The 14,336-nt window shown below is 35.9% G+C and overlaps 1 protein-coding gene across 1 annotated transcript in view; it reads left to right on the forward strand.

The window, feature by feature from the left end:
- LOC126971923 (uncharacterized) overlaps positions 1–14,336 on the forward strand; it is a 79,150-nt gene that overhangs the window by 53,685 nt on the left and 11,129 nt on the right. The window contains exons 3-4 of the mRNA XM_050818429.1: positions 11,694–11,842; positions 12,560–12,706. Of these exons, the coding sequence (XP_050674386.1) occupies positions 11,743–11,842; positions 12,560–12,706 (247 nt within the window). The 5' untranslated portion in view covers positions 11,694–11,742. The remainder of the gene's footprint in view (positions 1–11,693; positions 11,843–12,559; positions 12,707–14,336) is intronic.

Here is a 14,336-nt window from a genome sequence, read left to right on the forward strand (position 1 = left end):
ACCCTATTTCGCACCTTCTCGAGTCCTCAACTCGATAGAAGACACAGGTTTCTCCCGGCATTGGTCGACGCTTTCCCGAGGGAGACCTGCATGGCCGTCGTCTGCATAGCAATCTATGTTGGAGGTGTCCAACATATCATTGATATGCAGAAAAAACAGCGTGGGAGATAGCACACAGCCTTGGTACACTCCAGCGTTCACGGGCTACGGGTTAGAGCAATAACCGTCGACAACGACTTATGAGGAAGCTGGAGGTCCACTTGCATAAGCTCTCGGGAAGCCCAAATGATGGAAGTTTTGAGAGAAGCGCCTTGTGCCATACACGATCAAAGACCTTCGCTATATCCAGGCTAAGTGCCGGGCCTTCCCCCTTGCTTTCGATAGCAACCGCCCATTTATGTGTTAGGTATACCAGAAAACCGCCTGCCGATCGGCCATGGCTAAAGCAGTTCTGTCGGTCGTTGATCAACTGGTGACCCTCTAGGTATACCAAGAGCTGGCGGTTAATTATGCTCTCCATGAGTTTGAAGAGCAGGCAATAGGTCTGTAGTTCGTCGGATCACATCTGTCTCGACGTCCAGCGAACTTGTAATATTGTCTATCTGCCATCCCTATTTCGCTCTCAGACCGACTTGTATCGCCGGCATTTTACATTCGTTTCATTATTGCCACGGGTTATACTTCTATTATGCTGTTTCTTAAAAATAAACAGTACACAAAATAATTTAAAGATTATTTTATCTAAATTTCACTACAATATTTTTTCGTTTGGTATATATCGTATTATCTGTATAAGATACGGTTATTCAACTTAGATTAAACATATTTTATCCTTTGTAAATAAAAACGTCACAGATACAATACAAACATAAAATTTAAATTATATTTCGTAGGATAATATTCATAACAAGATCATAAATTATAATTGGCTGGACACAATAATTCTTTCAATACATAAAAAAGTGATCGTTAGTTATGACCTCCTGTCTAGTCACGCATTCCATAAATTATTGTACCCAATTATTAGTAAGTGTGGTGTTCCTCCACCGTGCGGTTTTCAAGGAGCTTTCTCCCACGTACTACAAAGCTGTGGAATGAGCTTCCTTGTGCGGTTTTTCCGGAACGATACGATATGGGTACCGTCAAAATAAGTGCGTACACCTTGCTTAAAGGGCGGCAACGCTCCTGTGATTCCTCTGGTCTGTTGCAAGAGAATGTGGGCGGTGGTGATCACTTAACAACAGGTGACCCGTACGCTCGTTTTTAAAATAAATAATTCATGTTGAAACATTCATTTATTACCGAAAACTATAAACGTGTTATACCTATATAGATATACTATGCTAAATCTAACGCATGGTTCGAGTAGAAAGCCCGTGCGTCGAGTGGCCTGAACGTTTTTATAAAAGCTTCGCTTCAAAAAAAAAATTAGATTAACGTTATTTGCGTAAATCCATCATTATCTTTTGCCGGAGATGCACTCTTCTTGTAGATTAATAAATCTAATTGCCTAAACACAAACCGGTCACGGGCCCGGTATTCGATGGTATGTCCCACTGTCTATTGCACAAAATCTGTTTAAAATAAAAATTTCGTAAATAATAGCTTAAGCGGAATCAACACTTAAGATATTTATTCATAACATTCAAATCGTGAAAAAAGAACATTTTAAATAGTCGAATTCGATATAACTCTGTGGTTCTAGCATAATAACTGTTTTATTGAATGCTGTATCAAGGAAAACAGTAGCGGTAAATGCATATTTGAACGTACAGGGGTTCTTACAACTAATACGTAACGGCTCCTAAATAATAACAGAGCTGGCTGCAACCGGAACTATTTCTAAACCAGGAATCCTTCACCTACTAATCATCGCTCTTCATAAGTTCCAAGAAGGGGACATTACAAGTTAAAGATGGCGTATAATTAGCCAGTGGAACCGGTAGTTCCTTCAGCCCACGGCGCCGTTTTAACTCACATAATATTAGTGCTGATTTTGCAATCTATTTAATAACTGTGTTTCTTTATTTAAGTTGTTGGTGTACATTTTCAGGAATTGGCTGTCTCTGCTGTAAGTATTGACATATAATAATAATAATATTGACATACTTTTTATACAAATATCTTGCCCCAAGTATAGCTTATATAGCCTGTGTTATGGGTTACAAGACAATGATATATTTAATACAATATACTTACTTAAACATACATAAATTCATATAAACATACATAAATACATTTAAACATCCATGACTCGGAAACAAACATCCATAGTCATCATATAAATGCTTGCACCTACCGGGATTCGAACCCGGGACCTCTAGCTTTGTGGGTAGGATCGCTAACCACTCGGCTATACAGGTCGTCATATTAGTCGTCCCTACATATATGTAGGGGGTACTAAGATACTCATAATTGTTTCTTTACTTAGGAATCGCTATTTTCCATAAGTTTTATATTAAGCTGCATTATTTAGCTACATTTTATCTTAATAAAGTTTGACACATCATTAATAGTTTAAAAGTAATTAACGATTTATACCAAAGTGAGATTCGGCTAATGGGAGATATTAGCCGAATCTCATTTTGGTAGCCTGGGTGGGAGACTTTCCCCCCAAGTAAGGAGCCTTTACCCGGGTTTAAAAATAGGTAAAATACTAAAACACAAAATTGAATCTACATCACCTCCTTTTCTTAATTGGAGCAATTAGGACAAATAAACTGTTCATTATCAACTTTGGAGACTTCAACGCAAATTTCATAGACATATTTGCCACAAAAAGCACTAATTCTCATGTCCATAACTTTTTCATCTCCGAACACATGAATCAAAATCAATCACTGTCATTTGACTATTCTGGATATCCAGATTTTGAGATTGTAGAAGCTGCCTCTGCTGATTGTCTGAATATTACAATTGCTTGCTCCGAATCCGCCGCTATATTGTAGATCTTAACAGTTCGTACTGGGTTTTTAAACATCCAATTACTAATGGCTGAATTATATCTAGCCTTGCGAGGTGAATAAATGGCAACATCTACTGACTTTAAATTAATTCTGCAGGGGGGTTGGCAGCAGCAAAATCTATTTCAATCTGCGTATTTGAAAAACTTGAACTCCTTTGAGTTTTCGAAGAAATCAGAAAATTTATTTTTCTATTAAACCTGTTTAATCTAGATAAGTTGGTTGCTTCTGGGGTTCTTAAACTTAGTTCAGAGTTTCTTGTCTTAAATCCTCTGAACCAGTCATTCCGTGCGCAGTTGTTGAAACTCCAAGAATTATATGAAAATAAATATTATTGCGGGAGAAGGGGAAAGATTACCCTGGGTAAAGTCTACTCCCGACGGCAGGGTAATGTCTCCCACCCCGTGCCAAGCTGTCCTTTAGTATATTTTTATAAAAAACTATGACAAATAAGTAAAAGCTGCCTGCCGTAAATGTTACTAGGATAATTACACTTACGGTGTATATAAATGACATGCTGGAGTCTATTCACAGTAAGCAGCAGAAATCGAATATCGAAAATTGAAAAAAAATACAAACCGAGCACGAAATTGTATCGTCACTACTCACTCCTAAATCAAACTGCCGATAACAACGGCATCGCGTTAGCGAGATGTGAGGCGTCTAATGAGTCAAGAAGTGTGGTAATGTCGCAAAATCCAGTTCCACAAAGATTTTGTGAGCAGTGGCTATTGTCCTCCACCTGCTAAACTCTCCCGGACTCCCCCTACATATAATATGTTATATATGTGTCTATTAATTGTCCGCCAGTATTGATCCTTACTAATAACCCATCAAAGAAAATAAAAAAATATTACAATATTTCCATAGGAATTGTTAATTATATTAATTTAGCAGTTGGAGAGCTATTTAAACACATTTATTGACAGCTCTATTAAAAAACTCTTCGCACAGACTCGCCTACCGGAGGTACCGTACATATTATTATGTTCCATCCCTATACATATAAAAAGGGGAAATGTCACTTTTCGTCATAAATCGCAAACTATATATGATACAAATAATTAAAAATCTGTTTAAGCTTGTGATATGAAGCCATTACTTGTGTAGTATATATAATACTTACTAAAATATTGTTTAACGGTTTGACGTAACGTTAACAAACTTTTACTACCACGTATTAGCATTTTCATTGTAAGTTATTTGTGTTTAACAAAATAGTGAGTTGTTAGTCACAGGTTAATCTGCACCAAGACGCTTTATACTTTAAAGGGAAAGGAAACGTGCCACACACAAATTTTCCTACACATCCATTTCTATAGTACCTACATAGTATAAACAAAGTCGATTTCCGTGTCTGCCTGTGTATACGGGAACTAATACTTTACACGCAACGGATTTTAAAGCGGTTTTCACCAGTAGGTAACATATATAAAACGGAAGTTTTATTTATGTTATGTAGGTAGAATAAAATAATATTTTACAACCACGTCCCCAAAATATAAATTTAATTAAACAGCCTAAAAACATACACCGGTGGAGGCACCGTTATAAATCTGATCGACACAAATCCCTTAAACTTACTTCACCACAAAACCTTCTTCATTTCAAACCTACACAACCATTTCTATCATACTTCTGTATGAGCATCGTTCCACAGCACACAACAATAGACTATAATAATATCAACAATTGTTTTAGAGTACACTTACGTAATCTTAGTAAATTTTGAGGTTATGTCGAGAGACCTGCGCATCGCAAAATTACATTTTCAAATAACGGAAACAGGTGACGGGTTCCATTAATCATCATTTGTAGTAATGGTGAGCTGTGTATTTGTCTACAGGCGGTGTTAAATGATTGACGATACCGTAACGTGTAAGGTTAAGTAGATAACACTTAGGAGTTAGAACATGATAAAGAAGATTTGATTTATTTAAACGGATTCTATAGTAATATATCTGTGTAGGTATTAATATATATGGATTTTATTATACCGAGACTTACCAGTAGGGAGGCTCCTTTGCACTAGATGCCGGCTAGGTTATGGGCACCAGAACTTTTTCTGCCGTGAAGCAGTAATGTGTAAGCATTATTGTGTTTCTGTTTGAAGGTTTTTTTTATGAAAGTAAGGGACGAGACGAGCAGGATGTTTAGATGGTAATTGATACGCCCTACCCATTACAATGCAGAGCCGCTCAGGATACTTGAAAAACCCAAAAATTCTGAGCGGCACTACAATTGCGCTCGTCACCTTTCGATACAAGATGTTAAGTCTCATAACTCATTTGCCCAGTAATTTCACTAGCTACGGCGCCCTTCAGACCGAAACACAGTAATGTTTACACATTACTGCTTCACGGCAGAAATAGGCGCTGTGGTGGTACCCATAATCTAGCCGGCTTCCGAATTTGAACTTCCTGTGCAAAGGAGCCTCCCACTGGTAAAATACCGGGTGCGGTAGCTAGTGAAATTACTGGAAAAAATGAGAAAAAAATACAAATGAGACTTAGCTTCTTATTTTTTAAATCATCTGTTTTTCAAGAATCCTGAGTGGCACTGCATTGTAATAGGCAAGGCGTATCAGTTGTCATCAGCCGAACGTCCCGCTCGTTATCACCACCGGCCTATGTTCTTCTGCAACACCAGAGGAATCAAGGCGTTGCCGGATTTGTACAAAGGTGTACGTACTTTTTTGAAGGTAGGAAGGAAGGAACAATATGTGTCGTTTTGTCCTGAAAACAATGCACATGAAATTAAATTTGAAAATTTCAAAGGAAGAAAGGTCCAGAAGATGAAATTCGATGGCAGGAATCAGGTGAAACAGCTCCTTGGAACAACTTTTAAAAACTTATATCCTGTAGGTTTATTCATTCCATCGGATCCATCCGAAAGGGATAGAGAATTTTATTTGGCAGGTAATTCACGTACCAGTGAGTAATTAAGAAGTAACCTTTATTTGAGAAAATCAATTGGAGTTCCGCTCAATGTGGTTATAGAATCAATATTCAAAAAATTGATGGAGGCGATAAGATATATTGGAGTTTATTCAATATATTGGTATAGTCGTGTACCGTTACGTAGGTTTCATACTTAAACATCTTAGAACAGTGATTCGTTACCCCTTCGGAATTTATCAAACGTTTCCATCTGTGATCGGACCCGTAACTCTTTTCTGATAAAACGTTGAGAGTTGAGCATTACCTCAAACGCTTCCTTAGTGAGGCATGCGATACTAACATACTTTTAAGGCAAACTACTAGCTAAAAACCAAGTAACTTAAATTAATTCGCACTGTTATGTTAATTTTTACTGAATTATAAAATATTAATATTAAATTAATGTTAGTCAACAATGTGCACTTCTGAGATTAATAACACAAATTAAATTTGTAAACAAAATTTATGAAAGATGCGGGACTCGAACCCGCGACCTCTAGCGTTCCGTGCGAGTGCTCTTCCACTTATTATCACTTTAAAAAAATAACAAATTGCTTAGATCTGAAATAGCGACATCTCAAGACAATTTCATAAAATGAAAATGAAAAAAAAAAGTTCAAAATTATCGCGAACATTCGACGTAGCAATATTAATAGGCTTCGTGTTAACACAATGAGTTTGTACAGAGTCATAACCTGAGGGAGGTCTGACCAACCGCCGCGTGTTTGTCTCGTTCATTACCACGACAGATTGTCACTTCAATAATAGCTTAACTCGTGTTCCCGATAACACTGTATTTGTTCAAGTATGTACACACTACCAAATACTCTATTCGGACGGTGAAACAGATTTAGAAACCGGCTAAGTGCGATTTGGACTTACACACGTAACGTTCTGTACCATCGTATAATATAACACTACTTATAAGTTATAACAAGATATTGCCCGCGTCTTCGTCTGATTTATTTGTATCGAGAAAATGGATCAAGTTCATTCTCTGCGTAGTAATGACCTTGAGAACAGTAAAAAAACTCCTGTAGAGATGTTCCTCTCTCTGACACGCTTTGTTCGTATATACGTTGGTATATTGTAATTCTATGGTATATTCAAGAAAGTATTATTATTGTGAATATTTAATTAAGAAATTATTGTTAATTTGTTTTTAATTCGTAACATTACTGCGCCTACCTTAAATCGCTAAGATTTAATTTCCAATAATAATTGTTTAATACTAAATATAATATAATAATAGAGTAGAGATGAATACTTTATTAACTTAGTATACATATATAAACGATTTTGGAAATTTTTACGTGTAACTTTTGTATTTAACTGTAATATATTGATGATAAATATATATTTACATATATAGCTGTAATAACAGCGAAACAAAACAAAACTGTACATCGAATATTTTTTTAAATAATACTTAGAGTATATTCTACAAAAAATACAAAAATAAACTAGTTTATAGAATTTTTGTCGGTTTGTCTGCCCTGGCCACCCACTCTCGCCCTATGAGGAATATCACTGGCATGTATAAACGTCTAAATTCAATAAGGTCTCCGCTGGTTACTCTTCGAACACGGAACCCTAAAAAACGTCTCAGAAAATGTCACCTGAATTAACATAATAGCGTCTATTGGAAAATGTTTGACAAAAAATGTGTGTGCGTTTCAATAAGCATCATTATTTGCTAAAGCTATTTGAACTGTTTTGTTTTTAAAGTATTGCGCTAGACTTGCAATTTTTTGGCGCACCTCTTTATATACTTAATTACTTTATATATACAAAAATATACGGAAATGATTATTAAGAGTGGCAATGGAAGCAAGTGGTATTTTCTATATGATAGTGTTTATTTTTCGTTTTTACGGAATTATGTAGTTCACAAGCAAATTGCGATGTGCTTAACAATAAGCCTCGTATTCGATTAAAAAAGTATCGAACAAATAAATCATATTTCAGTTTTGTATTATATTATTAGTATTTCACTGTAATAGGATATTTCGTTTATTTTTAAAAAATCGTCGAAATGACGTATATAAATAAGGGAACCTAGCCTAAACATCTTCGGCCTTAGAAATAAACTTGGTATAAATTTATACCAGTGAATAAACCAAGAATATGCAAAATGTTGACTAAATCGCTGAAAACACTGTCAATACAATGATAATTCTGATGTTTTTCAAATGTCCAGCGGCCTCGTAATCTTTTTCTTTTATATGGAATAGGAGGACAAACGAGCGTACGGGTCACCTGGTGTTAAGTGATCACCGCCGCCCACATTCTCTTGCAACACCACAGGAATCACAAGAGCGTTGCCGGCCTTTAAGGAAGGTGTATGCGCTTTTTTGAAGGTACCCATGTCGTATCGTCCCGGAAACACCGCACAAGGAAGCTCATTCCACAGCGTTGTAGAATAAACGCGGGAAACGTTATACGTCCGAATAAACCTATCAAAAGTGAAATGACTGTTTTGTAAACATTTTGCTATTTGGGTTTATACGCAGATATAACTTTAAACCAAGTTTATTTGTACGGTCGCTAATGTCTTAAAGTGACGAATGAAATTGCAATGCCGCTCAGACATTTAGGTTCAATCAAGGATCCTGATCCTGCTCGTCTTGTCACCTTGTAACCTATCGTTTAACTTGAGAGAGAACACAATATATAAATACTGAACCATTAGAGCTCACATAAAAAGTATCTGTAGTTAGTTCTCATCGGTTCACGGAGGTTATCTTGTACCCGTTAATAATGTGAAAGAAGTGAAATCAAACATAGTACAATGCTATTGAATTATTGCAGACTGTGTCAGGCTGTGTCAGATATCTCTGTGCTAATTATTGCTTGCCACAGTACAATGACTAGATAGAAATATTAAAAGAGTATTTAACATTAACGATCTTTACAATCATTGTAATAATTTTAATGCGAGATACTTTCCGAGACGATATTATAATGAACATTGATTTTTTTGGGAGGTAAACCAAGCATTAGGTCAGCGAGTCAACTTTTGTGTTTCGAGAGCGCGAATTTATGAATTATGATTTATATATATAAACCGAAAAAAAAATACTTGATTTTATAAGTTAATATTTATATATTTGAAATTAAATCGTTAGTTTTAATTCCGCTGATTTTAACAAATTCATCTCGACACGTGTTTCGCCTCCTCACGAGGCATCTTCAGGAGTTGTGTACTCGTCGAACGACAGATTGAATCTGAAGTTAACCTTGAGTGTTATCATGCTTGTTAACATTTCAAACAGTAAGGATTTCCACAGACTAAGTTTATTGATTTGAACAGTTAAATATTACAATAAAATATAGTTATAATTAAGTTCAAGCGAATTTTACCGGGTGAATTGCTACGTTTAAATAAACGGAAGTGTCCTTAAATTAAAAAAAAAATTAAAAGTCGCCAATGTTTTTGTCACATTTGTAAATTAAAATGTATTTGCAATACACATAAAACAATGGTACGAGTATAAATGGCTTCAAAGCTTTCAATAAAAACGCTGACTTTATTATTCCTGATAACTAGGTACATCATTTTTTTTTCTTTTGATAGAACAGCATCTGTCGGGTCAGCAAGTAATAAATAAAGATATTTTTCCAGATAATTCCAATTCGAGCACTAAGTAACACGTTTTTCAATCAACGCAAGAACGCTGTAACCAATATATTTAGCGCTCAATTCTCTTTGAAATAAATGTTACATTTGTATGCAACTGTCATCACTTTCTCGAACAGTAAATATAGTTATTTGAACTTTTGAACGCTAGAGGGTGCGGTAAATATATTATTTTACAATAAGTACACTAGCGCTTGTTATAATAAATATCATATTCGCATGCAACTGTTACAAATTTTACATTATTGAGCAGGAAATAACTAGTTTGACTATTTATCGTTAGAAGGTGCGGTAACTTGCAAAAAAAAAAACTTGCAGTACATTGCTATTATAAATCTCTACCTTGGAATTACGATTTGGGGAAAACTATTTGGACTTTTGATGCCGGAGGACGCTGTAACCAAATTAGCATGGACTGCATCTGAAATAGATGTGATAGTCGCATGCAACTGTAGTCCATTCTTGTGCTAAAAAGTAATAATGGTTGTTTTACTTTTCAATACCATCAAGACGTCATATCACAGGAAGTATAGCTGATCACACCTGATCCAATGTTGCGGACCTAACCCTCAGGCCTCAGCATAATTTGGACGAATGCACTTCATCTTGTATTTCGTATGAATTTTAAATTAAAGTGTTCGGAACTATTAAGCGACATCTTATTCTGACCATAACACTGACAATGTGATCTAAACCGTCACGATCCCCATCCTAAGTGCAGATAACACAATATGAACCCGATCATGCGTCCGTCATTAATGTCATTTCACTAGATTCTCACTGTTTTCAAATAACGGATTTTCGTATCGTAACGACAACAATCTGCATTTTAAATTAAATAACAAAGACATCTTATACAATTTAAAAATATTCTTTGACTTTAACTTGGAAGTTCTGATGATGGAATTAATTACGGATCGAGGGAGCTTCTCAAGTACCCAGTGCTCTGTGAACGGCTGGATCACTTGGCGTTGCGTAGAGACATCGCTTCATTGTGTGTCTTCTACCGCATTTATAACGGGGAGTGTTCTGAAGAGCTGCTTCACCACACCACAAATAAGGATATCATCCCCACTATGATGGATGTGTAAAGTTCCTCCACAGACCGGTTTGCAAGGAACTTTTTTCCACGTACTACAAAGCTGTGGAATGAGCTTCCTAGTGCGTGCGTAGTTCTTCCAAAGTGGCGTGCATACCTTCCTCAAAGGCCGGCAACGCTCCTGTGATGGTGGCCACTTAACATCAGGTGACTCGTACGCTCGTTTGTCCTCCTCTTCCTAAAAAAAAATATTATTATAGGTATAAAACACAAGCATGTGTATACAGAAAGATACTGATGAAAAGTATAATATACCCTAGGCGTGAATGTATTTAAGAAGTGACGAAAAAGCCGGAAGTATTAAACTGCAATCCATAAATGACCATGGGGGGAAATAACATTATATTATATTGTGTCAACATGTCAACTCTCAAATTGGCATCACCACGAATTCAAATTGCATATAAAATGATATTATAATTGTAATTTTATGATTTCTTCATGCCTTATAATTGAGCCATACAAATTGTAAAATATGTAACTCTGGTAAATGAATTTAAAACAAACCGTTACAAAACTCTTTACTTGGAGTTCTTATCGAACCATTTCAAATTTTTAAAGATGCAAAGTTTACATAGTAACTATGTGCGACGATATTATGTGTAAAAGACGTTATTTTAAGTCGTTATGCATAACTTAACAGATACTTAAACGGTGACATGTTAAAATACTGTTTAAGTATTAGTGGAAATATAACTATTGGTGTTATATTGACTCCGCTATATTAAATAGCAAAATGGAACAACACAGCTTACATACTGCGCTTATTAACAATTATTTATAAAACTTTCCTTTTATGTTTTATTATGAATAGTAAGTGCTTTTCCATAAGTAGGTACTTCTACGACTGCGTAGGCAGATTGTAGAGGAACAAAGCATACAAGATTTTATCAACGATATGTCGCTCGAACGGTTGGCTCAGTTGGTAAGAGCCCTCGCACGGAACACGAGAGGTCGTGGGTTCGAGTCCCGCATCGATCATAAAATTTTGTTTTCAAATTTTATTTGTATTTTAACTTTACAATGTGAATATACGTATTATTTCGTTGCAGGTGTTAGCCATGCGGCCGCAGGGCGGTTGTCTGGGCGCAGCGGGGTAGCATGGCCGCCCTGGTAGTGTTGCTCCTGGGAACAGCTGCGGCCGCACACACGCTCGCTGACGTCACGCGCCAGGAGACTGGAGACGTGTTCACACTGATCGGTGAGAGTGACAATGACTGTAAAACATTTTTTTTAAGCGGGGCCCATGTAGTGGAACACCCCCTATCCCTACCGACTAAAATCCTTCTCTATGCTGGTAGCCCGAAAATCTTTTCTAGAAACATGTTCGTGGGCCACAAATACTACGCAACAACAGTCGCGGGACGTTTCTTAAGGAGACTTGAAGCTCGGGCCGGCTGTGTACTTGGTGCCGGGGTAGGAGTGAAGAAGGGTACCATCTAATATTATGATCAGAATGATAGTCCGATGGGCTTTTGACAATTAATGTAAACCATTGCAGGTTATTTCAAACATCCACCATAGTGCGGAATAAAAAAAAATCCAAGCAATAAACGAATCCCCGTCCAGTCAAGTATAAAAAATGTTATCTGTTTTTTGTAATTTACGATCTGATCCTGAATCATTCAATGTTTAAAATAAAATTGATTCAACAACATAAAATAATTCTATTTATTGGCAGGGCGATTATCTTCCATGACGTACTAAGTTTAACTATGTTTTATGCTGCTTAAGTAATTGTTTTTTAATTTAAAAGAGTGCTGATGTGTATTTTGCCACTTCTTATTAAAGCTGTTTTCCTGATAAACGTTAAAAGATGTAACTTTTATATTCATTCGAGTAATGTTTGACATAACTATGTAAATATTTAAAGGCTAATAAATTATAAAATATTTAAAGGCTTTATTTATGTATGAAGGTGATGACTGCGGTGCGGCGCAATGCGCAGAGCACGGCGCGGGTGAACATCGGGCCTTGTTGATGGTGGGAGGGTGTGCCTGTGGGTGCCCTCAACGTGCGCCACTCTTCAGGGAAGATCGGGAACTATGTGTCGATGACTTACCAGGTAAGGGAGCTAGTAGAAGCTAATATTGCATTTAGTGGAAGGTTCCTTTGCACAGCAGTGAAGCAGTAATGTGTAAGCATTATTTTGTAACGGTCTGCAGGGCGCCGTAGCTAGTGAAATTACTGGGCAAATGAGACTTAACATCTTATGACTCAAGTTGACGAGCGCAATTGTAGTGCTGCTCAGAATTTTTGGGTCGGTCAAGAAAACTGAGACTGAGCTGTCACGCTCGGCTGTGTAACGCTTGATATCGGAGAATGACCAGTCAGAGCAAATTTTGAGTAATTTATACATATTTATTATTTCTTTTTTCTTGATGTCTTAAGCACACAGTGTTTGTTTTATACTAGATAATTCATAAGACTCAACATAAAGGTATGTGTGTTAAATTGACATACAAGGAACATTCGTTTTGAATTAAAATTACCTTACAAATGTGGACCATATAACCATTATAACCTCCTGAAATTCCCCGTCCTACTTCGTTTAACCTTTAAATGTCTCATCTCTCAGGTTTTACTCCATTTCTTAATATTTTAGGTAAATATATCAAAAATAAGATAGATAGAAATAACAAGATTAAACTATAAGTAGCACGAACTAACACTAACTAATATTATTTAAATTTGTTAAATGCTGGGTTTCATCAACTATAACAATAACAAACATGTTAAAGTACAGGTTAAGCAAAAGATGTATTGCATCATTTGAAAATTTTTAGATGACATCATAACTTTAACTGTTAACCGTAACCGACCAATCTTCGCCGGTTAAAGCTATTGTTAATGTTAAATAGTTAAATAGCGACCTGTCAAAAGTTTCAAATAAATAGTCGATAGTGACTTGATATTTCACTTTTTAACTTTAACTTAAATTTGACTTAAGCTATTATGATGCAACCCAGCCTAAACATTCTTCATATAATTTTTTAGTCTTACTAACAGCATTAGTATTTGTAAAGAAGTTAAAGAAATAAAACTGCTGTATTTAAGCATTTACTATTAAATCTTGTAAAACTCAACATCAACGTACGAATACTCTATATTTGGTGGCCTTTTTTTTAATAAATAAATTATGGTAGCCCACATATGCCACAATAAAAAATTGAATAGAAAAGGGTTGTATTAAATTCTCAACTAATAACTCTGCTCAAAGAGGATGTAAATACTACGTAATAAGCTCTGCTAATAAAGCAAAGCTTATCCATTATTCTTATCCTTCAGTATCGATTAGGTTTTTCGTAAATTGTGTCTATGTGTGGTTCTTAAAAAAAAAGAAAAGTCGCAACAGCTACTTTAAAAACAGCAATCTCATCACAACGTGTCTAGGCTAAAAAATTGCCGCGTCACCGTAAAATCCGTTATGGTAAGATTCGTGAAAGTCGATTGACACTTAAGTACAAACTGTATCAAGAAGATGCAAATAATGACATGTCAAATATACTTTTACGTTGCTACGAAGTGTTACTTAACGATTGGGAAGGTGAAGTTAATAATTCAAATTGATTTATTATTCTTTTTAACGTGAACGAATATAATCTTTATATTTCCCTCAATAGAAAGAGGAAATCCATAAAAGTGATGATAATAAAATCAGGTGATATTTTGCTGTTGTAGCTATATGGTTGATG

The sequence above is a fragment of the Leptidea sinapis genome, chromosome 25, assembly GCF_905404315.1.
Source record: "Leptidea sinapis chromosome 25, ilLepSina1.1, whole genome shotgun sequence".
NCBI lineage: Eukaryota > Metazoa > Arthropoda > Insecta > Lepidoptera > Pieridae > Leptidea > Leptidea sinapis.